Raw genomic sequence first — 25,568 nt, 5'->3', positions numbered from 1 at the left:
AAGTTAAATGAATGTCTTGTCATTGATGGTAGACCCTAAGATAACTAATTTTAAATAGCTAAATTTGTGTTAGATGACCACTGGTTTTTAGCTGGTCAGAGCTACTTGACTGATTTAAAGTGACTGACATTCACCTGATTCACTGAAGTGATAAGCACCAAGATGTCGTGAGAAGACTTGTTTTCATTTGTCCCAGGATGAACCGAGTACCGGTGGGGTGAAGTAACTCTTTGTTTCTAGAATTATTCTGTTCAGCTCAGACTGTGTCCTCTGACCATTTTTCCTCCCAGGCTTTTGCAAAATCTTCATGAGACTTATTGTGGTGTTGAAGTTTGTGTAAGTGTGATCATTATCCATCTGTATTCCATGCAATTATTATTTACATTATTGAATTCCCTGGAGGTAAAATTAAAATGGAGCTTTTAAATTTTTTTTTTACCCCTATCTCAAGCTCTTGTTTTTGTTTCCCTTTTCTCTTTAACAGCCTTGTTTCCCAGGAGACTACTTGGTACGTCCTCATGTTTCCAAGACACTGTAGTTCAATAGGTTGAGAGTTAATTGCCAGCTGGGAGTTTCCAGATGTTTATGCACTAGCCCAAAGAGCTGTCCGCTGGTAGCAAATAAACATTTGGAAAGACATAATCCAAACAAAGCATCATTTAGCTGATTGACATATGTCTGGAAAACTCGGTATGTTTGAGAGAAATGGAACTGAAATTAGGAACAGCTAAGAGCAAGTCATTCATTATCAATAATTAGTCAATTAGATTTTTTTGTTCAAATTCAGATATGATTCTCAAGCACTGTACTCCCTCAGTCATTATCACCCACACAAGCAGATGACAGAAATAATGCATAGTCTTCACTCTATCTTTCCTTAAGAGATGTGCTCAGAAATATGCATTATACTGTTGAACCTAGGCTGTTCCAGGGGGCTGGATGGTGCGAATGATTGGTAACGGAATATGAAGCTTTTCACACAGAAGTCCAGATACACATCCAGCAAGAAGAGCTGATAGGAAGTGAGCAATCAGGTTGAGCTGCTTAACAGTTTACTAGCAAAATATTTGGGGGTTTTGTTTGGTTCTTCCCCTGTGCTCCCCACACCCCCCCACCCCCCCACCCAGTGAAATGGGTGGATCTATACACAATCAAAACTGTCAGTGGGGAAAACTGATTGTTCTGAAATTATTTTCCATCTGGGAAATCAAAATTTTAAAAAACACCTTTTCTCACCAGTTTCACTTTTCTCTGTAAAACCCAGTATTGCTGCTCCATATGATGTTATTTCAAGACCTGAGTGTTCAGTGCTCTGTTCTTTAAGCAAGGATCTTCAGGAAGCAAGAATCCTTTGGAGGGCTCATATGAGAGCACATTGAAAGATGTAGCATAGGAAAAGTAACACCTGAAAGAGGTGCTATAGTTGTAATTACATTAAGCATCACAATACAAAGGATGAATCAAGTATTTCGATGTATCTAAGGGAAGGGGGTGGGGGAAGGCGGGAAAGAAATCTTACTGCCTTTTGTCGCAATGCACAAGGAACTGAAATATGGAAATTCTTGCAGGATGGAATAACAGATACGTATTGTTTCATCACAAGCCATATGTTAATATTTTTGAAAAATTCTACTCTAGCTGATAGTTGATGCTGGGTTAGTGCCTTGTAAAGCAATTTTGTGATAAGCACAAGGAAGACAAAAAAAACCCCATGAACTGGGCTTTTAAGGTTCAGGTTTGAGGCTTATGAACGTTAAGCTCTACTTTATTCCAGCTGGCCACTGCTAGGATGGAACTTCTTACTGTCTCTAAGCAATCAGGACACTTACTTAAAGCAAATGAAGTATTATTTTTCCTGAATGAATTACTTCTTACACAACAAGAGTGGGATAGAGTGTAATTCATGTGCATAGAATATTTTTAAGGAGAAAGGAAAAATAAATACCTAAAAAAAAAAAAAAAAAAAAAAAAAAAAAAAAATTGTCCCTGAAAAACATGGTTTTTTCTTTGTTTGACCGTATGAGAGACCAGATTATTTCTTTTCAGTTTCAAAGTCTTTTTACCCTTAACACCCTCTTTGGGAAATTGGAGATGTTTGGATGCCTTCTAGTAAGTACTGTTTCTTGGAGTTTGGTACTTCTACTACTTTTACAAACATGTTTGGAGAGGACTTAACGGAGGTTTCTCCCTGATGAGAACTTCCACCCTCAAACTCCACCCCCCACCCCCAGCCCCCTTCGCATGGATCTCGGACAGAAACTTTGATCCTTCAAAGAGGAGCAGTCTCCTGTCTATTCAGTTGGAATTACAGTCATGATATGGTAGGAGTTGCAGGACACTGTTACCCTGAACTGTCGTCATGACCATCACAATAAGGAGAAAAATATAGCTATCATTATGGGAGCTTTACACTGCATAGTTTATCTCTATAACAGTGCACTATGATGTGCCTAATTAGACTGTATCAGCTGCTCCACGTCTGCTACTAAAGGGAGACTTTCTTATTGTGTCTAGTCAAGAGAGAGCTCTCAGCCTGTGATTTAATGCTGAAATTAAATTTAAGCATAGGTTCCCATTTGATTATCAGGCTATGGTTGACTTTTAAGGATCCTTTTCAACCCATTAGTTCTACTAGCTGTAAACTCTCTGCCACAGTTTCTTCCTCTTCTCTGGTAGATGCAGACTAACTGGAAACTCATCCATTTAAAGTTAAAGGGGAATGAATCCAAATAATTCCAATTAGAGTATGCAAACTTTTGCTGCTGTTCAGTCTGCTTCCTTAATTGTCAACTTCCACTTCTGAGTCTCAATTATTGAGACATAATAAATGTGGTTGGCTTGAATAAACTGAAAGGAACAAGACCTTCAGAAAGCAATATAGAGTAAGAAATAGGGAAAAAATAAGGGTTGGGTTTTTTCCACACCAAATTGGAACATTCATCCAGATCCAGCTTGTAGCTTCATTGTGTGAAGAGTAGGGTGACTTCCACAAAACAATCTTTAAGAAAAAAAAAAAAAAAATCTACACACACACACACACACACACACATATTTATATATATATGTATGTATGTTTATAGAAAAAAAAATCTCCCTAGTCTCTTGGCCATACTAATATATTTAAAGCATTCTAAAGAAGAAAAGAATGAGCATATATTTCTTCAGTAATATTGTTTAAGGAACCAACCTTGATAAAGCAGTGAACATTGTATGAACAAAAAGTTCATAGTGGTGATCAGAGATGAAAAAAAGTTCATAGTCTACTGTGTGCTTACCTGTTGCATACTTCTTATATGCATGAGGAAAAGGTGGGTGGGTCAAGATGAGGTTGTGGGACACATTTGTTTCTTTGGCAGTCTCTCTGTACTTGTGTTGTTCTTGGAATATGCCCACAGTTTGATGAACATGCTCCCTAAACCCTGAAAGATCTGATACCTCCATTTCAAGGAGCTGGCGAGGTTGCAGACATTCTGTAGTAACTAAAGAGAAAATGTCCTCTGCATAACAAGCATTTCTTTTGCTGCAGGAACTGGCAGGTTTTCAGTATACTGCAGTAAGAAGGAATAGTCTGATCACATCATACACACACACAACCGGTGTAAGACATAGCAACCGATCAGTTTTATCAGAAGGCAAGCGTGGATGTGGGGAGAGAAGGGTTTTTTCTCTGCCCTACCATGAGAGGGCTTTAGCCTTTGCGGTTTAGAAGACATCTTTTTTTAAAGAATCAGGAAAGTGATCCACTGGAGCATCTCTGAAGTTCTAATGTTCTGTAAAGCGACATGGATGTTTTGCATTGGTTGACTGGGCTTTGCTGTGATTGTCTGTATGAATGGTTGGAAGCCAATGAGCCCTTGCAGCAGCAAGTGCAGTGAAGTGGCTTTCTGGTGTGATGCAAACAGGGAGACTACTTGTAGATGCAAGTCAGGCTAAACAATAGGTGTTGTCCTCTGCAGTGGGAAGTCCTAAGTCCTTGTATGCCTTTAAATTATGTACTGGGTACAAAAGAAGGGCATGAGACCTTCAGCATGATGTGGCAGTTATGTGGCTTATTCCCAGTGGTGCTGCTGGAGCAGCAATGGGATCTCATTACCCCACCTTGCCACCATGTGAGTTCTTTGGGATCCCTAACCCTGTACAACCCTCTGTTTCCAATGGTTAAACATGTATTCAAACAAGAGTAAGCACTCATGGCCACACTGTTGCTCACTTCATCAGGGCTCAGAGGAAGTGATGATAGTTTCATTTCTTGACTCTTTACTACTGACCTACTAAGGAGAGATTTTTATTATTGATTTACTGGGAATGAGGTGATGACAAGAATATGGTTTGCTCTGTGTCTCAGTTTTAAGCAGATCCTCTTTGAAACATTGCTCTTACTGAGGTTTTGCCTTTTGTTTACAGGCTGTGCCTTCTTAACATACTGCGAAAGGGAGTCTGCTCTAAAGGCCCAGAGTGCACTGCATGAACAGAAGACACTTCCAGGGGTGAGTCCAGATTGATAACTTCTTTTTTTGCTATTATTTTTTTATTTACAACTATAAAGGGTTGTATATGGAGTTCTTGTCTTGGGTTTGGAACACTAATATCTCCGGTTACTTGCATGATTCACTATTTGCATTGTGCTAATAAAATCAACTGAACCATCCAAACAGTTTCCATGCAAAAAATGAAAACATCTCTGCTCTTACTGGGAGTCAGAAAGCAGTACTTAACTGGTTATGGGCTGGATTCTATCAGATTTACTCAGCTGAGGGAAGGTTTTAGGGTTCTGACTACTACAATGAAATATTAGAAATGTTCACCAGGTGTTACGTCTTACTATATTTTTCCTCTGAAGCAAGGTGTGGCAGCAAGAAATCAAGAAACAGATCACATTATTGAGTTATTACAGAATGAAAACATATTCCTGATGACAAAGTGGTTTGACTCAGTTACTTTAGTATTCAGGCAGCTGTAGCAGATTGGAAAGGCGGTGAGACAAGGAGAAAAGAGAGAGAGGAGAGACGAACACAAGATAATGAGGAAAATTATTCACATGAGCAAGATCTAAGGTTCAGACAACACAAGCAGAACAAAAATTAGAATCAGCATTATGTGGGGAAGACCTGCCCTGCTGGGATGGCTTTCCAGTTTAGCAGTAACCGGGAGGAGGGAGAGAGAAAGAGACTATTTAGATTCAGCCAGGGTACATGGATTCGAAACAGCTGAGTACAGTACTCCTGTGGCTAGAATAGGGCTAGTTTCACAATGACACAGAAGTCAGTGATCAAATAATTAAGAGTGGGATCCTGAGGGTTCCAGGTTGCATCTGAACTGAGAGGAAATTGATCCCAAAGTCTGCCTTTATTAGTTGGTGTTGAATGACTGAGTCCTCCGTACCCATAACCTACCTTTCCACAAAACAAGATGCATCAGTTGCTCTGTGTGGTTGATGGAAGTGTTGATTCTGCTCTGCTTGTTTCCATCATCCCAGGTCTATTTACCTATCTTTATGCCACCTTTCCAGTACGAAGATGCCCATGCACTTGCTCATCTACATCTATCTTTGCTTTAAAGGCCATACCTTATGTAAATATATAAATACTTCATTCCCTAAAAATAAATTTCTGTCAGCTGACAACTCCCTCTGAATTATTTTTTTTTCTAGACACTTGTTTAGCTACAGATTGAAAGTAGCATAAGTTTTGGTGGGATTTCAGTTTGGGGTTTTTCTTTCCCCACCTTCCCCCACCCGGCTTCTGACAGGTGATGTTTTCTTTTTACTTCTCTCTCCTCTGATAGAACTGGATGTAAAAGAAATGAAAATATTTTGAATAAGGATGTTTCAGGTAACCTTTTACCTGAGATTTTCTGAAATATGCTTGAAATTCAAAATCGAAACTAGAAATATGCTTGTGATGAATAAGGTGGTGTGTATTTTAAAAATACTAACTGGAATTCCAGTTGTTTTCACTGAGACTGCTGGCTCTCCTCATTAGGAACCAGACCACTCACATGTGGAGCTCATATCTTCTTTATAGGGTTAAAATCTCACCCTGAAGTTGTATTATGCAAATCTCTTCAAGAAGACAGTGGGTCAGTGAGTGAGGGCTCAGAACCGGGGAGGGAGGGCAAGTGATGATATATCCACAGTTCTGAATTTCATTCTGTGTCTTAGAGATTTCATATCACAAAACTCTTAAAGTCGAAACTGTTGTTGGACAGTGGAAAAATTCAACCAGCTTTTGCATTAGGATCAAGACTTCCTTCAGAGGTTATGCTGACTGATTCCAGACTACAGGCAAAACACTTCTTCCTTGGTTTATGTAATTTCCATCACATATAGCCCATACTGAGCATGATGACTTCAGAAAGCTTTTTTTGTTTTGTTTTACACTTAGAGGTGACACATCAGGATCTGATTGAATTGAGAATGGTGAATCCTCTCTCTAAAATAGCAACCAGGTTTTTGAGAGTTCTGATCACTGATTTCTGCCATCCCTTCCATTTCCAGTTCTCTTTGTCTCAGGATAAAGGTTTACTTTCCACCAGCAAACCCTCTGCATACCGCTTTCTGCCAAGTTTCTAAAATCATCTTCTGAATGATCTCACTGTAGTTTATTTAAGGAAACCAGTCTTGTCTCTTGATAAACTATCGTGCCTGCATCTGTTTTATGGTTTCTGCGTGAGTAGCAAAGAATTATTTATGACTTACCTGACTGTTCTTGATAACATGCACCAACAATATCAAGCATAGTTCATCACCATAAAATAAAAAGCACTTGTAAGGTCAGGGGTCTAAGTCCTCATTCACATGAGTTCACAAATGACACATATATAACACCTTCTCTTGACCCTCTGCTGTCTGTGACATAAACAGCAGTACTTAGGAGGTATCAAAAATAATTAACAAGTCTGCTATAACAAAAAAGAAAATAGTACTACAGTGATCTGTTGAATCAAGACACTTCTTTCCCATCCCCCAGAAAACTGTATTTGCCTGCTCTTGCAATATTGCTGTGTTTTTTGTACTATAAAACAGAGAACTGAGTCATTTTTAATAGTATGCACATGAATGTTAATGTATGGAAATAGTGAGGCATGAGGACTTTGTGTCCAGATTTCAGACGCCTTGCTCTTAGCTATGTATCACTTTGTTTTTAGTGGAGTGGCTACATGCACATATTTTACAGTAATTACTTTCTGGATGTGCTTTGTAAGATGACAGAAATATGTTTCACATATTTCTATGTTATATGTGGGACATAAAGTCATCTTGTCGAATAATCAAAAGACTTCCAAGCAGGTATGTGTTGATTAATAAAGTCTTTACAGCACTTTGTTTTGGGGCGGGAAGGAATCATGATAGATATTTTGAAGCAATGAGAATGGAATGTAAACCATAAAATTATTAGTTGAATACTCTTTATCTAAATGAATTAGGCTGTTTTGGGCAGTTGGAAATTGTCTTGCCTAAAATGGAAGGTTAATGTAGCAGGGTGTGTGTGTGTGTGTGTAAAGAGTGCTTTGCAAGTGTCAGGCAATTCAGATTTTAGTGTTTACTTGTGATTGTTTATTTTACATATAATAGAGTAGCTGGATGATGAAGTATATGAGTTCTTTAATAATTTATAGAAATGCTTTGATGTTGCAGTAATTACATTAAAGGTCACATATCAAAGGTAATTTGGTTGAGCAGCTGTGATGGTTTCTCAGAAGCAATCAATATTGCTGTCCGTGGTGATGATTTCACCAAGGGGACTGCCAGATTAAAGGAGGCTTATTACCAGACAGACAGACACGGGGGAAATCAAGAACAGATTGGAGAGATGCACTATTCTCTTTCCCCACCTATAATTAACATTGTTCACCATAATCTGTGCTAATCCTTCATAGTGGGAAACCACTTTCTTTCTTTCTTTTTTTTTTTTTTTCCCTCCAACTTTATAAAAAGCAAGTTAGGCAAGGAAGACTAATTTTGGGGGACCAGGAGAGAAAGTAGAGAAAGTAAAAGTTGGTTCACCCTTGGGATTTCTGATTCTGATATCTCTCTCAATGATAAAATCAAACCCATGGCCCATGGTCTTGGGGAAAGCATGGGAAGGGGAGGAAGTGATCTAGACAATGACAGTGCAGGGGATGTGAGAATTATCTGCCTGCACATTTGGTATAATATTATCTATTTGCCCCACAAAGCTCCACAGGAAATGAAATCAGGGAAATAAAATTATGTTTTAAGTGTAGTCATTTTGATTACAAATTATAGTGAAGTCAACTTTTTCTCCCCTTTCTTTTTTCTTTCTGAAGCGAATGGCAGAGGATAATGCTGAGAAATGTAATTATGCTATCAAGATCTACTTTTATTTATAGCACAAATAAACTGAGCTCATGTATGATAAGCACAGCAGCATTTTTCCCCTTTGCTTCTTTGTGGCTCTCTCAGGCAATGGGAGTGAATAGTCCATGTATATTTGGTTGGAGACACTGTCTCTTTGCATAATGCTAAAACCTCCCTGTAAGACTTGCAAAGAAAAACTATAAAATTAAGTAGCTAAGAATCTGTTAACCTCAGCAATCTGTGGGGCTTATTTGGGCTAGGAGGCAGACTGGGCTTTCTTACTGTATTTCTTGCTTTAGAAAGGGAGAGTGGTAATACTGGTATGCTGAATTTCTCAGTCCATAACATAATTAGGTTTTTTTCCTAACTTTTCTCATACCCTTTGTCTCTTCTGCCATCTAGAAAAAAATGCATTGTATTATTCATCATATGCAAAAATATGCAACTTTAACATTAGAAGACAGGTGAGCTTATAAAACTTATATTAAACTCAGCTTTAAACAAATAAAAACCCCTCTCTAATGAAACTGAATCTGTGCTTAGTTGTTGTTTTTCTTTTTTTTTTTTTAAAAAAAAAAAAAAAAAAGAAACGTTTTTCTATGTTGTTAGCCTTATCCAGCTCAGACTCTTCTGTATATGTGAGGAAACCTGAGTATGGCGAGGATGTGAGAGGCTGTCTTGCGAAATCTAGCCCATTTGAGTCCTTGTAATAAGGCTTACATGAGACATGAGTGTCATCTGGATGTTAGAAGCCCTGCACATATAACATGGATTTCACTGTTCAAGCAGACCTTGCTGTAATTTTGCAGTCTTACTGTCTTTTTTAGTGTTTCAAAGCTTTTTTCCAAAAACTTGTTAGAAAACCATTAAACCACATCTCACCCTGCACACTGCATTATGCAAAAAATGGTACTACAGTCCCACACCTTCCCATTTCAAAAGTTTTTTTCGACCAATGTAAATTGCAATTTGGTCAGCAGTGCCAGGCTGGATGGGTTCCATTGATTAAAGTAGCCTGCTGAACACACAGCCTGCTCACCATGCCCTTTAGATTTTGAAAGAAAACACATTTAATTGTTCCCTTGGGAGAAACATGTCTGTTTTCTGAAGTTAAAAATGAAGATGAAAAGGAATAAAACCAGAGCTGAGGTAAGAGACTTGCAAAAAACAGTCCTGTAGAAATTCTCCAATGCTTTAAAATCTTGGAGTGTCAATGCCATGGTTAAAATAGTTATTTTTTTTTTGCCCCTTCTTTCCTCCTGGCTGACCAGCCAGTAAAAGAACGTTCAGATCTTGCTTTGGGGAAAGGAGGGGGATAAGAAAGAGAGAGGAAACTATATGCACTTCCCATTTGCTAAAAACCTCTGTAGTTTGACAGTGCTGTTCTGTTCACCAGATGAGATGAAACACCTGGGTCCTATCTGCTTGGTAAACATTGAAGTTCCATTTCACTAGTTAAAGATTGGCTTCTGTATCCCTATACAGCAGCCTCCAGAATACAAAGTAAACTATCTCTCTGCCACCCAGTCCAAAGAGCTTTGGAGGAAAAGGATACAGAGCAAGCATTCTGACAGAACCGGTGTGTTGGATGCATGCTGTTATCTCAGCTGAGACTGGGGTATTCATCACATTTGTGGTGGCTAGCTAAGATCAGCTTGATATGCAAAACGGGAACAAGGCTTCTCAGTTGTGTTTGAGACTTGGCAGGCATTGGAAAATGGTGTGCAAAAAATAAGTTATAAAGGTAATATTGTCTTGTGTTTCTGCTTTGACACCTTTTGGCTCTCAAAGGACAATTTCCAAGTTATTCAACAAAAGCTTTTGCTGGACCTTCATTTGCTTTATGTGTTATTCAATGACAACTTTTCTCTCTGACGTGTCTGGCATAGGAGGATCAATCTAATTTTATGTACAACTGTAAAGATGAATGATAAGTAGAAAGGATTCAGGCAAGTACAAGCTGAATAAATTATAAAGGGCAAATGATGACAGCACTGGGGGTCCCAAGAGACAGTGATATGATAACAGAAACTAAAGACGAATTTATGATGGATGTAGTTAGCATGTACTGAGGCTGTTAATTCTTCAAGGTAGTTTTACAACTTCTTGTGATTGAAGCAATCAAAGTATTTCATTTTAAAGAGATGCTGTATATTTTCACTTGTCTATTCTGCATATTTGTATGTATGGCCTAATTTATATGCATAGCAGTAAACTCCCATAGGCTAGTCAAGCTTACCTCCCATCAAAGAGCCCCTGTTCTCGAAGCCATAATGCCACTGTTTATGCATAAATAAATAGATAATGTGTAACAATTTGAGGGCAAACCTGGATCTCAGGGGGGAAAAAAAAGTTTCCATTTTCATAGAACACAGCAATCAAATCTTTTCAGATCCTGCAAGTAGCTGAGCACCTTCAGCTACCTTCAAAGCCAAGCCTAGGGATTGAGTTAGCTCACAGATCCCTGATGAAAAATTATATATAACAAGCTTCAGGTAGGTCAAATTTTGGGCTTAAGCTACTTTAAGAGCAGCTGATGCAGCATCATAAAGTTAGAAGCAAATCTGATCTCAGAGCAGTTCTTGATTGCATTTCATTCATACTCTTATTTCTATCTCTTGTTCCTTATTATTAAGGATATTTGCATGAAAATGATCTTTTTTTCCTTCCTCTGAAGGGTTGTCTCTTGTCTGTGAGTAATGCTTACTCTGGCCTACATTTGTGAATGCCATGGGTTTGATTCTGACTTCATTTACACAAGTGTAAATCAGCAGTCATCTGATTGAGGTCAAGGGATTTATATGGCGTAGGAAAGAGCAGAGTCAGCTATATTTGTCACTGCCGAAATGATGTCATCGTGAACAGTACCATAGCTCTAAATGAGGAAACATATTTCTACCAAGAATCTTTGCATCTGAATATCTGATCTCACAAAATGCTGAGCATCCCTGACACCTGCTGGTCCATTCAGTAGCTCCCATGGGGTTTTTACTAGAGAGAGATCCCAGCTTCAAGCTATAGGAATTAAAGATGGTTGGTGTCTTGGTGTTTCACCAGTGTTAGCCATTAGGTGCTAACAAACCCTTAAAATGAGTTTCCAGTTGCATCACCCTACTGATCTGAGTGATGATGGGATACACCCAGGAATAACTTGCAAGCCATAAACCTACACTTCTTGTCCCATGTTCTCAGTCCCAGAGCGACAGAGGTAGAGAAGAACAGGCATGCTTTAACAATCAATTTACTTTTCATTTGTTTGGTCATATGGATGATATTGTGAGACATTACCTAGTCCAGGGGTCATTGTTCACAGGATAACCTTTCCATAAACACCCGCTTCCCGTATTTGCACTATACAGTAATGGAGAAGAATGTGCTGATTGTAATCTGTAATGCAAGGCCAATGCAAGCTTTCAGTAATGCACTTAGATGAAAATGCTGTACAATTATGTGATTTTGACTTCCACCTCTGGCAATATGCCCACCTAAACTATAGGTTTACCAGTGGCAGTTGTACTTCTCATAGCTTACATTGGTGTAAGCTGTCTGCCCTGTGTTTCTTCATGCAGTGCATGTATGTCTTTAAATCCTTCGGATACTTGGTGAGACGAAAATAATATATATATATTTTTTTTAAGTAGAAAAGGTTGAAGACTATACACAAGAGTGATGGATCAGGTAAGTACGTCTGCCTCCAAAATTATTATCATTGAAACTCAAAGAAGTGTGTCTTGGTCTAGTTAAATTTAAATGGCACATATAATAGCAATATAAACATGAAACCACAGATATGAATGCTGTGGAGCCACTACATTCCATTACTGTAATTCCTGTGAGATGATTACAAAATAAGGACTTGAATCTTGCCTGAAATGTTATTTCTTTTAGTGCTACTCATGCCATGTATGTTAGGAACATCAATGCATGTTGAAAACAGACTTTCAGTTGCAGCATAGACAGACTGCAAGCCTTACCCTGTGAAATCCAACCACTGGCTGCAGATGTTTTCAAAAAGCTGTGTAACCTATATTAAACAGCCTGAGAGCATGATTCATGCATTAAGCTTAAAACTGTGCTTAAAGTTAAGAACACGTTTTAAAGAACTAGCTGAGCTGGAATGCTTTTGGGAGTGACAAAAACTGTCCCATCTCTCCACTTACGGATAACTTTTGATAGGACTTGACATGATATAACCCATTTAGCTACTGTGCTTTACTTCTGCTAAGCTCTTACTTTGGCAGGGAAAAAGTGGTGGGGAATGACTGACCATGAGATTGCACTATCAGTTCAGGCAAGTAGGTATCTGAAGTGATTTTGCTCTGTTGAGAAGCTGCAGTGAGAGACTTACAGCGGCACTGCATGTATGAGTTTCTGCACTTGGCAGGTTCCCAGCAATGTCAAATGTCTCTGATTAGTTTCTGTAAGTACAAGGACAAAATTAAGCCTAACCTATTTTTCAAAGAAGAAATGTGCATTTCCCATTTTTCTCTTTAATGGGGACTTATTATATCTTGTTTCTTATACTTTTTTTCCCCTCTCCTTCCCATCATGTCACCCCTTTAAAATAAAAATATACTGAAAGAAAAAAATCTTCTTAAGATTTCCTTTTAAAAGCATGTACCTTCAAATTTCTATGAGTTCTGCACCATACTTTGACCTTGGTCTGCATACATTTTCAGCACCAAATGAATTCTATGGTTCTAGAATGAAGTTGTTCCTTTCCCCTTAGGAATGGTAAACAACAATCCTCAAAGCCTCTGCTACTTTCTAATGCATATTTTCTTTGGCATGTTGCAAAAAACAACTGTTTTGATCACTGGCTTTGTAGGCTGGTTTTGGCAAAGCAAGTCTTGAAGTCTTGTCCAGCTATATCTAATCCATTCCAAGCTCAGGTTGCTCCTTCAAACAGATGGAATGAATTTATTTTTCTCTTGTTCTGTGAATGGTTCAGACATTTTGATGCTACTATAGTGACTTTGTGTGGTAAATATGTAACTTATAACACTTGCTGGCATGAGTTTCTGATTTCATTTATAACTTTGATCAATGGAATAGCATTTTGTTTCCAGGGTGGTAAAACTGGAATCAGATTTTCTAGGTCTTTTTATTTATGGCTGACTTATGTCAAGATCTTTCTTGTTAAACATCTGAGACATTGCTTCTGTCTTTTGCATTACTTTGTGGTGTCCTTTCTCAATAAAGTCACACTAGTGCCTCATGTCTGGCTGAACGGCATTTTCTCCTTCTTTTCTCCTCTGTCCCATCTCACTCTGCACGTCTGCCCTTGCCATCTCGCATCTCCTTTTTAGATTTGCTGGAAACATTACTCTGTGTTCACATATTGCCTGCCTGGTGAAATGACTTGAGATTACAGCTACCAAGGAGGAACACCTTACTTCCCAACTACCTCTGTATGGGAGATCGTGTATTTTTCCCAGACAAAGGGAAAGACTTAGGTGACGGATTTTTTTCCCACATTTTGTGAAGCTACACATATATAGGTAGCAGAGGTGGCTTGCTGTAAATCTGATGTTCCTTGAAATTATGAGGCTTTGAAATTATGTGGGTTTTCCCATGTATGTTCATGTTGCCCAAAAGAAACAATGCAGCAAGGAGAGGGCTGTTTATGCAACATTCTACTGCATGCTCTTCCTTAGAACAAATGGGCAATGACTAGCAACTGATTTCTGTGCCCATGCTTATCCTGCACAGGGGAAGGGAGGTGGGGTTTGTGCAGGGGAGCCAAGCCTTGCAGGCTAGATGTTTTGGTGATAGCAGCCCCTGCTCCCAGCTTGTTGTTTTTTCTATTACTGCACTTTCACATTGTTTGATATTAGACTCATTTTCACCAGGGAGGGGAGCAGCCAAGACACTCCCAGGAAGCTGGGCACAACATGTCACTAGCAGCCAGCAAGCAGATAGCAGCTGAGGGGATCCTGAGAAAACGCATATACTTGTGGGCTCTTTATGTGTTTTGGAACTATAGTACAGGCTCTACAAATGCGGATACACTCCAAAAAGTAAAATACAGATGTGACACGCTTCAAAGACATTGTCTCATACCCCAGTGGAGGTCCCAAATTTATCTATATTGCTATGTGTTTCTCTTTTATTTTTGTTCTATTAAGCCTTAAACCTTTTCCATCAGCACTCTGAACCCAAGCTGCCACAGCACAGTGGTAATGCCTCTAAAGTGAGCCTGTCCAAACTAATTTCATTGTCCATGTTGAGTGAAGTGCAACAATTAAGCAGACAGCATAAATGGGTCCAGATAAATCGGGTATTTACAATTATTTCAGTTTGGATAATCTAATGTGATGTTCATTGTGCATCTAAGAAATATGCTTCCCAGTGAGGGCGGCTTTCATTCCGTACTCTTGTCTGCTGGGTATAAATTCAGAGTAACTCCATGGACTCTGCAGTGTTTAAGCTTCTTTACTTCAGTGCAGCTCAAATGAGAATCTCACCCTTTTTCTTTAGATACCCTGTAAAGCTGCCTCCCTTCAGCTGTGCTTGCACTTTAGAAAAACAGCCAGGGGAGCTGGAAGGTCATTTCTTTTTCTTTTTTTTTTCTTTTTTTTTTTTTTTCTTGGGCCAGGGTTGTGTTGTTGAACTCATTCACTTTGGGGAATCCAGCTTTCTTTGAGTCCCTCTTTGCTCTCGAACACTGAAACTCTGACTGACAACTTGAGTTACTCTCCAGATCTGGCATTGCTGCTGACTTTCTGGACAGCATCGCAATCAGATCCCCTCATTATCAATGCCTCTTTTTCTTGATATTAGCACCTTGGGGCTGTATTCTGGCTTTCCACCAATTCGAGCTGAAAACTCATAAAAATCCCAGTTGAAAAGCAGGGGATTTATACCAACAGCCTGACATGGCAGATCACTGCTACTTTCTGCTTAATTTTTTTTGAAGGATCCTTTGCTTGCCCTTCCCTCCTCCTGGTCCCCCCCGCCTCAACAAACACACTGTGTTGCTGGGCTGCCTTCACCAGCTTAATCACATTTGGGCCCAGTGGTTTTCCTGCAGACCCTGGAGTGCGCAGTGCTTAGGCCTTGGTTATTAGTTTACACAATAAATGAAGCCCATTAGAAGAGGATAATCAGGGCTTGGAGAAGGCCACCTCACTCGTTATCTGAGGAGGTTATGTTAAGCCTCTGTAGTTATTAATCATACTTTCCCATGCAGATAGCTGAAGATTAACAGTCACATTCATCCTCTTTGCTCCTCATTCTTTTGCACTGATGTGCAAACGCTCTTTATAATTGTTGTTATTACAGTTCTTCATAGCCCATCCAGTCAGCCAGGTCTGCTCCTGGTATGTTGCTTGAAGTCTTGCACCATGGCGGCTTGATGATACAGATCAGAGCCACTGGAGGTCTCTCCATTTATATCTCGGAAAACATCCTTGAGAGTCCTAGAAAGTCTCTGCTAGCTGTTATTGAATTGTTGTCCAAAGGCCAAGAGAGTTCTGAACAGAAGCCGACACTATTATAAGAGCCAAGTTTAACAGTAACCCTCTTGATTTCACTTGCTTTGCCTTTTAAGACTAGCTCTAACCTTGAACTTAGACTAAGATGATATGCTACCTTGTGGCTTTTTGAAATCTAGCCTAATGCCCTTTTAATCAAAATGAATGACTCTTTTTTCCTTACTTAATTTTCAAAGCACTTCAATCAACTGTGTTAAAATCAGATCTGTACCAGGTGAACTCAACAGTGTTTAAATTAAAAAAAAAAAAAAAAAAAAAAAAAAGAATTTGTAAAATGGAAGAATTTATACCATCAGAGAAAAACATAATTTTTTTTAACATTTTTTCCCTAGAAATATTTCTGTGTTCTATCATTCTCTTTCTGGAAGCCTGTGCATGCATGCACCACCCCCACACCCCCACGCCCCCCTCACCCCACCCACGCCCCCCGCCTTTCCTCTGCCTTCCTCCAACTCTGCAGAAGACCTTCATCAAAACCCAGGTACTTGAGGAAGAGAATTGGAGTCTTCTCTCCCCAGAAAGACTGAAGTCATGGAGCATTTGCTTCAATAAAACTACTGTTAAAGCAACAGTTAACAACTTGATTTAGTGTATAATGACTGCACAACCATCCAGTGGCAGATCACATCAACGTACTACTACTTTCAGCTGCTTGCACACCCATTCCTTTTCTATGCGGCCACTATCAGCTTTGTAGAAGCTGCCCTCCAATTTTCTTCTTATTCCACTTAAAGAAAACTGCTTTCCTGCAAGTGGGTTTAGCTTCTGGAACAGGGTCCAGGTCAGTGATATACAGATATCCTAAACCAGTAAGTCCATAGTATCTATCATTCAAACTTAAAATCACCAGTTCATCCAGTTGCTGAAACCTGGATTCACTTCTTTGAACCTGGAGTGTGAGTTACCATATGTCAGTTTATCCATCCTAAAATTACTTTTTAACCTGTGAGGGAATGCACATTTCAGAATAAACCGTTCATACCATTTCTCCTTTGACTGAAGCAAATAGAACTCCTAACTCTGATTTCTCCTTAAGGAGTCTATGTGCAAGTGGGTCTGTTTCCCTCACACTTGCAATGGTAACACCAAAGTGCAATGTTTATGCTTCTCAAATGCTGGGCTTAGAAATGGATTCTGCATATCTAAAGGAAATCAGAATTGCTTTCTTGACTCCAAGGTCTACTAGTCTCTGTCATCTCATGATCTCGCTCCTCCTTTTTCTTTTTCTTTTTCTTTTTCTTTTTCTTTTTCTTTTTCTTTTTCTTTTTCTTTTTCTTTTTCTTTTTCTTTTTCTTTTTCTTTTTCTTTTTCTTTTTCTTTTTCTTTTTCTTTTTCTTTTTCTTTTTCTTTTTCTTTTTCTTTTTTTTCTTTTTCTTTTTCTTTTTCTTTTTCTTTTTCTTTTTCTTTTTCTTTTTCTTTTTCTTTTTCTTTTCTTTTTTTTTTTTTTATTTTTACTTTTTGTTCTATCCTAGACAGTGTGCTTGATAATGCCTAAGATTCTTACTAGGGCCTTATGTTTAATTTTTCTTTTTAATGAAAGTATTTTCTCCAGAAAATGTCAATTCAGGACCTTTCCATTTGAGGGATCATGGTGGTTTTGGTCATGCATTTATTTGAGACTGAGGTTTTTGGATCTGTTAGAAAATTCTTGCTCAAATGAAAAGGCCAGAAAAGCAGAAATCAACCCAAACAGGCAGGCATGACATTTGCTTGACATATGGAGCTTCCGTGATACAAATCTCTGCCTTACCAAATTCAAACTAAGAAGTGAACACACACTGGTTCTCTTCTGCCCACCCCAGTTAAGTTTCCTACTCACCTCATTCTTGACTACTTGAAGACTGGCACATGTGTTTCCTTTATGTTCTCATCTCTTCTATTTTTACAGAAACTACTAAGCAATTTATCTGAAATACTAAAGATATATATTATTTTTTTTGAGTGGATGAAGGTTTTTGTATGGATCATTGAGGCACAATACCAGACCTTGCTGGTTTTAAGAAGAATATACAGGGTCTTGACATGCTGTAGCAAGAGGGGATGAGGCATACAGACTGGGAGTTTACCGTTGCTGACCTCAGGTTTCATTAAGATGTTGGCAGCTCCTCAGCTATCTGTCTCAAAACTGGTCTCTTTCATCTTCCTTTAGATGGAAAAAAGAGGCTGTGAGAAAGTATGGAGAGAAAATACCTATGATAAGGTGTGGTTTTGAGGGTTGAAACACAACCAGGATTTAAGAAATCTATATTCAATACTTCCCTATGTGACAGAAGTCAAAGAACTTGCCTTCATATCTGACCCACAATATGGAGATAATTAACCTTCTCCCACTGTTACCTCTTTGATTAGTAGACATGTAGAGTTCTCCAGAGTAGGATTTTTCCTTTCTTATCCATCTATGTTTGTGTACAGTGCTTAGCAGTGACAGCTCCTGCTTTTGACTACAGTGTCCTAGACATTCCTGTGATGCTGACAAAGGATGATAACTGTTGGGAGGGAAAATCTTTCTTCCGATATAAGGTGATGGCTCAGAATCATTCTTGCCTTTCAGAATGGGCTGTCTCTTTCCACTTTCTCATGATTGACCTGAAAATAAATAAGGGAAGAGTGACATTCTTACTATTGCCGCTTTTTTTTTTTTTTTTTTTTTTTTTTTAATAAAAAGGAAGGAAAAATTCTCTTAGATTCATGCTGTACTTGTCCATACTATATTTGACATCTGTAATAAAATTTGGGTCAGATATACTTTTCAATAAAAAGAGGGATCCTACAAACAGCTCTGTGCTTGTATTAGGGTCATGTCAAGAATAATAGAGACTATTGCCACTGCACTGAATCTCTGCATTGTATTAAGTATTCCTCACCTCTCTCTTCTCTGTTTCTTTCCAAGACATAATACAAGATGCCTATCATGTTCCACCACATCTCACCAAGGCACAGAAAGGGAAGCTGGTTAGCAAGGGGCAAGCTCCTCAAAGTTATTCTAGCATCAGTGAGCACAGGAAAAAGGTGAAGCATTCACATTGTCTTGCTTGATCATTTGTGTCCTCTCCCCGTCTGGGTAAGAATTGCGGGAGGGAGGAAGGGCTTTTGTCAAGGGGAATTTTTTTTTTTTCTTGCTGTTACTTCATGGGGAGGTTGCAAGCTGGGTTTTTTTGTGAATGAATAGTGCCTTGGGGAAAGATGAGGGAATGACCATTCGCATATGAAAAAGGTGGTCTTAGGTCACTTTCTTTCAGTGTTGTTTGCTCAAGGCCTCCCACGCTGCTCACAAGTGCACAAATTTTAGGCATCTGCCTGTATGCAGAATAGATCCTATCTGTATAGTCTTGGCACTAAGATTCCCTGCCATATCTGTACACTGTCCATCCGCAACAGGAGACTTCATATGTTATCACAGACCTCTGATCTGTTCACATCTAGGGATGGCTCTTGACCTTGATTGCCTCATACATCTTGCCCTACCGGTTCTGGATCAGTGCCCACAGCATTATGGTGGCTTTTGTATATCAACATTTGTTTCTAGCCCTCAAGAATACTTTCAGCACTGAGTCTCAGTCAAACCTTGTCCACTTTGAGTGGGGTGACTGGAAACCAGGAGGAGAGACGACTGAGTTTCATTTCACTCATGCCTCATAAAAGGTTTTGTAGTCATGTCATCGTAGGTAAAGAAATTATTTGCTTCAAATTCAATGCCCAGAGCTGCTCTGAGGTGCTTTCACTGAATCTTTTCTGTTTTGGAATGGTATTTTCTGGGGTAGATGGTGAAATCTAGTTCCCTCCAGAGGTGTGACATCTGCTGCCCTCTGTCCAAATCCCAGTTTCACTTGACCAATGCATCAATAATTCAGTGTCATCTGCATGGTGCCACACACCTGTACTTTCTTTCCCTTTTCTTCTCTCTTCTCCCTTCTTTTTCCAAAGCCTAGTGACATCCTTTGCTATATTTGAGGTGCTAGCATAGATCAAAGTCCTCCCAGGATCAAACAACTTGCTGTATGCAATCCTTATGGTTACAAACAAGGTCTTTCACTGACAGAAACACATTTCTGTGCTGCATTTTCCACAGCCTATCAGACTTGATTCAAGGGTAGCTTTTGATTTCACAAAGAAACTCTCTTCTGCCCTTCCCCCCATCAGGGGGAGGGGGCGTGGGGAAAAAGGCTCAGTTTGCCTGAAACAAAAGGGAGAACAGCTTTCTTGAAACTTTGGAGAGAGAGTTAATATACTTATGCTGTACATTTTTTTTTGTTGTTGTATCAAGTAGAAGATAGAGAATTTTACTGGAGGATAAATGTACCCAAAGTAAAAAGCAAAAAGAGGACTGAGAAATTTGCCTGAGTGTTTGTTATATCATCCTGGTATTTTTTAGTATCTTGTGGTCTTCCCTGTAAGATTCTTGCTGTTCAAACAGCCCTTTAATATAACCTTTGTTGTTCCAAGTAATAGGTGGGTCCAGAATATGTTTTGAAAGTCAAATAAATGGTTTTCAACACAGGATGCTAATTACTGGGGGCAACTATTTCCTATTAATCTTTTCTTCGTACAGGTTCTAGCAAACCTTCAAAGGAGATGCATTGAAACTATAAGTATTAATGTAGTTTTCTGACTAGCTTGGATCTTCTGTAATCTATCTCTTGAGGCTTCTCAAAAGCTTTCTGAAAATTCAAGTGACGTAGACACTGAAAATTGAATGCAAATACTAATTTTGCAAGTCCCATTAGCAGAGGTTCACATTAGTTTCCAGTACTCCGAAAACACTATTTGGTGCACAACTGGGGGTTTTGTTGTTTTGTTCTTCAGAACATTTGATAAAAATCCTTTTAAAATTATTTTCAAAAGACAATTCTGCTTGGATCTTGGAAAAAAAAAAAACCCACAACATTTTTTGTTTGCCACTTTCTATACGGTCAGGAAAACAAAAAAATAAGGAGTGTAAACAACAAGTAATATCCCTCTCCACATTAATGCAAGGAAAAAAATCTATATTTTTGCTAGGGAAAATAATTGCTGATTAAAGCTTCTAAACAAATAATCCTCATAGCCTATAATTTGCATTCTATTATTAAAAATCTATCAATAAAAAGCTCTTTCTAGTAATTAAGTTTAGGGATATAACTATTTATTCATAGTGTTACTGGGTTTGGTACTGTTCTAGTTCATACTGATACACAGCGATCGAAAGAAGCACTTGCTTACAAGTGCATACAGATGAAACATAGTGCTTTCAAGAAGAAAATTAGAAATCCTCCCTTGATGCCCACTTCATCAGAGTCTGTTTATTTGCCAGAAGAGTCTTAGTTTCATTCCTAGCTGGTATTTCTTCTCTAATTTTGAGCATCCACTCTTCTTAAGGTACAAGTACTTGGCGCACAGGTCCTCAGAAGATAAGAAAAAATATGGATGATATACTCTGAAAAACTGTTTCTCAGGAAGTAAAAGACACAAAACCATTTCAACTTGTGATCACTCTTAATGGGATCACACACTTGCTGTTTTGCCTCAATGGCCTCTCTTCTAGAGTGATGTTAATTTCCCTGATACATAAAGTGTATTTTTTACCTTGTCTGAAGTGAGGAGGTGTTAGTCCCCTTGTGAAGAGCTAGAATCATAGAATCATTTAGGTTGGAAAAGAACTTTCAGATCATCAAGTCCAACCACTAACCCAGGATTGCCAAGTTCACCATTAAACCATGTCCCTAAGCACCACATATATGTGGTTTTTTTGAACACTTCCAGGGACGGTAATTCCACCGTCTCCCTGGTCATCCTGTTCCAAAGCTTGACCACCCTTTCAGTGAAGAAGTTTTTCCTAATACCCAATCTAAACCTCCCCTGGTACAGCTTGAGGCTGTTTCCTCTTGTCCTGTCACTTGTTATCTGGGAGGATGCACCAACACCCACCTGCCTACAACTTCCTCCCAGGTAGCTGCTGAGAGCGATAGGTCCCCCTTCAGCCTTCTCCATTCCAGGCTGACCCTCCCCAGTTCCCCCAGCCGCTCCCCACCAGCCTTGTGCCCCAGCCCCGGCACCAGCCCCCTGCCCGTCTCTGGACACGCTGCAGCCCCTCTGCGTCCCCCTGGCAGTGAGGGGCCCAACCTGAACACAGGAGTCGAGGGGCGGCCTCGCCAGTGCCCAGGGCAGGGGGACAGCACTGCCCTGGCCCTGCTGGCCACGCTGTTCCCGGCACCAGCCAGGATGCTGCTGGCCTCCTTGGCCACCTGGGCACATGGCTGGCTCATGTTCAGCTGACCATCAAACAGCACCCCCAGGCCCTTTTGCACTTGGGCACCTTTCCAGCCGCTCTTCCCCCAGCCTGTAGCACTGCATGGGGTTGATGTGACCCAAGGGCAGGATCCAGCACTGAGCCTGGTTGAACCTCATATAACTGGCCTCGGCCCACCAGTCCAGGCTGCCCAGACCCCCCTGCAGAGCCTCCTGCCCTCCAGCAGATCAGTGCTTTCACCCAGCTTGGTGTTGTCTGCAACTTACTGAGGGTGCACTCAATCCCGTCCTCAAGACGGTTGATAGAGAAATGAAACAGGACTGGCCCCAACACTAAGCCCTGGGGAACGCCACCTGTGATCATCCACTAACTGGGTGTAACTCCATTCCCCACCACCCTTCGGGCTTAGGCCATCCAGCCAGCTTTTAACACAATGAACAGTACACCCATCCAAGCCATGAGCAGCTAGTTTCTCCAGGAGAATGCTTTGGGAGATGGTCCCAAAGGGTTTGCTAAGGTCCAAGTAGACAGTATCTTCAGTCTTTCCCTCATCCACTAGGCAGGTCAACTTTCATAGAAGGAGATCAGGTTTGTTGAGCAGGACCTGCCTTTCATAAGACCTAAACCTGCTCTGCACCACTGAGGTTGCTGAGACATCTTTCTCACTAGTTGCCAGTTTCCTTGCTGAAGCTCAGGATGCTGGGAGTGGGTGAAGTGTTGCATAAGGCTTGGCACTGGCCCCCCGGGTGTTTGGCTGAGGCTTCAGATGATTCAGGGATGAGATCACTCTGCTTGGTCTGGTAGTGAAACCAGCCTTGGGTATGGCTGTAATGCTGTGAGGGACCAGTTCTACCCAGTTTGGGGTAGGCAGGCTGCTCCATGAACACGTTGGAGCCTGTGAGATGTACTACAGTTAGATGATACATCCAGTAGCATATGGGCTGTGTGTACACATAGTGTATCTGCTCGTTGGTGACTCACTGATGCCTCCGCAACCAACACTCACGTGTCTAGGAGAGGTTGCCTCTCTATGTGGTGAAGTCCCACTGGTGTCTGATGTCATCTCAGGAGTTCATGGGAATAAGCAGTTGTGTAGAAAAATTAGAGGCTTTCTGAAGCTGGAATTAAAGCACAGTTTTACTTTTCCAGAGGGAAGATGACAAAGAGGCTCTTCAGGCATTTTCTTTTGCTGGTTTTGATATCTCTCTGCAGATTAGCCAATTACACTTTATTAACTTCTGTGTAGAGAACCCAACTTAGTACCAGGGTAAGGGATGAAGTAGATTGGATTTTCTGGCAATAGGTGGGTAGATTTTTCTTAAATACATGTTCGGTATCTGTTTTATTCTGCTCCCATTGGAAACAGTGAAAAAAATTAATCTGGCTTCTCTGGAAGTAGATCTAAATCAATGGCATTATAAACCCTTCTTTTTGTGTGAGCTACCCATAGTGACCATTCTCAGCACATGTGGGAGGATCAGGGCTTTCACCAAGTCTCCCTAATGATAGAGCTCTTTTATCTCCAAGGAAGCTGTTTTTCATATACTGGGAAGCTGGTGAGAGTTGTGCATGGGTAGGTGAATACAATTCTTAGAAACTGGTTTGGTGGTGGCAGACATGCAAGTTAAACTGGAAAATGTAGTCATGTGATTTGACTTTCAAATTAAGCTGAAATAGGCATGATATTCTGGCATTGCTGCGGTAAACTGGGTAGGGCTCTGTAATTTAGATGCTCACCTGTAACTAGGCTGGTTAGATGCTGCACACCTCAGGTACTGCAGGTATCTGGATAGGCTTTTCCTACTCTTTATATCTGCAGAGCAGGTATTAACATTCTGAACTCCTGTTCTCACACGTAATAATCCACCTTGACAGATGACAGTGTTTCTAAAAACATTTGTCAGTGCTTGTCTATTTTTCCCAGGTGGCCTTCTGTAGGGAGGGGAAGGCAGGGAGCAGCATGAGTGTAGCATCCGTTTCAAGCACCTATACACAGGTTGCTGTATGCTCTCTGGAAACCAAACTTTCAGGCAAGCTCTCTACGGGAGATGGAAATAAAGCACGAGGCCTTCAGCATTTCTCCTTGTGCTCAGCAACTTAAAACTCTGACCATTCCAGTTCTGCAGTAAATACAAGCAGTAAACCCATCCACTAATCTGGTTCCTAGTGATCCTGGGAGGAAATACAACCCCATCCTGGGTCTTTAGGTTTCAAGTTTGTTACTAGGTTAACTATTAGAATTATGAATGATATTGGGCAAATTGCTTCGCCTCTCTGAGACTTGGGCTTCCACATGTAAAAGGAAGACAAAGCTCTTAAACTCTTTTGTAAAGTGGCATAGAAAAATCAAGTATTTATTACCAGGTCCATTGGCCCCCTGCACAGGAGAAATCATGAGGTTTTTTCTTTACCATTTCACTATTGTCATATGCTGGCAAGAACTGCTAAAACACCAACTGTTTTCCCACCTCTTGGCTTTTAAAAACTGTAAGCCCTTAAAATAAATTTGAAAAACACCAACTAAGCAAAAACCTGAATTTATCATCATCTGGTAGGTCTGGATAGGGCTATTCATGAGAACAATCCAAAGGCCTTCACCTTGACTTCCCAACACAATTTGATGTGATTTTAATCTGATTATTAGACTCTCGGTACATCTTGCAAGCTTGTAAAAGATACATTGCTGGCAGAAACATTTTTGTTACTGGGGAAACTTTTTGTTGTTGTTGATGTATGTGTTGCCTGCCATAAATACTCATCTGAGAAGCAAAGGTCATTTCGTAGCTGCTTAGCAGCTTTACTTTCTGAAATGAAACACGAGTTTGTTGGATCTGCAGCAGAAAGCAGGGGGTGTAAAATAGGTGAGGGAAGGTCTGTTTCTTAGCATTGTAGCAGCCAAATTATTTTCTGGCTTGCCCCCCCCTTTTTTTTTTTTTTTTTAATCTTGGTGTTCTGTGTTGTTGTTGTGTGTCACACACCACCCCACACACACACACCCCTTTTTTTTTTTATTTTATTTTATTTTCTTCTGAATGTTGAAGTTCCAGTAAGAGGTGCAGCAGAAGGGATAGCCTTGGTAACTAAGCCCCCTGTGTTTATTTACAGGGCTGCATAGTACAGCCTGTGGCATTAAGGAATGCACTCCCAATGCCATGACCTTCTCCTGTGCCAGCCCAGGGGATTTATTTGCAGAGCAGCAGATGCAAATTTAGGTTTGTTTGCTAGGCTAACCAGAACAATTTGGTAACCAAGGGCAGTGGGTAATCAAGCCTTGACTTAAGAATTTCATTATGTGTACAGAAATGAGCCTGAAGATCAAACTGAGATTCTGGCATGCGCTCAGTGTGCAACTTAAACACACTCTGAACAAAAAAATCAGTTCAGCCCCATGATCCATTCAGTTTTCACTCTACCCCTGTGAAGTCTCCTTGTGTAACCACCAATTTATGCTAGGGCTTGTAATATCTTTACAAACCTCAGTGGCCCATGTGACGTGGTAAGGCAGACTAGCTGACATAGCAGCAAG

General features: G+C 40.1%; 1 protein-coding gene across 11 annotated transcripts in view; it reads left to right on the top strand.

The window, feature by feature from the left end:
* The window catches only part of CELF4 (CUGBP Elav-like family member 4), a 721,304-nt gene that overhangs the window by 88,809 nt on the left and 606,927 nt on the right, over positions 1-25,568 (top strand). For all 11 annotated transcript variants that reach the window (XM_040580543.1, XM_040580547.1, XM_040580545.1 and 8 more), the window contains exon 2: positions 4,405-4,487. In XM_040580543.1, coding sequence (XP_040436477.1) covers positions 4,405-4,487 — 83 coding nt within the window. The remainder of the gene's footprint in view (positions 1-4,404; positions 4,488-25,568) is intronic.

Source organism: Falco naumanni, chromosome Z (assembly GCF_017639655.2).
Source record: "Falco naumanni isolate bFalNau1 chromosome Z, bFalNau1.pat, whole genome shotgun sequence".
Taxonomy (NCBI): domain Eukaryota; kingdom Metazoa; phylum Chordata; class Aves; order Falconiformes; family Falconidae; genus Falco; species Falco naumanni.
Note: the sequence above shows the minus strand (reverse complement) of the source record. Positions and strands in the feature narration are given on the sequence as shown.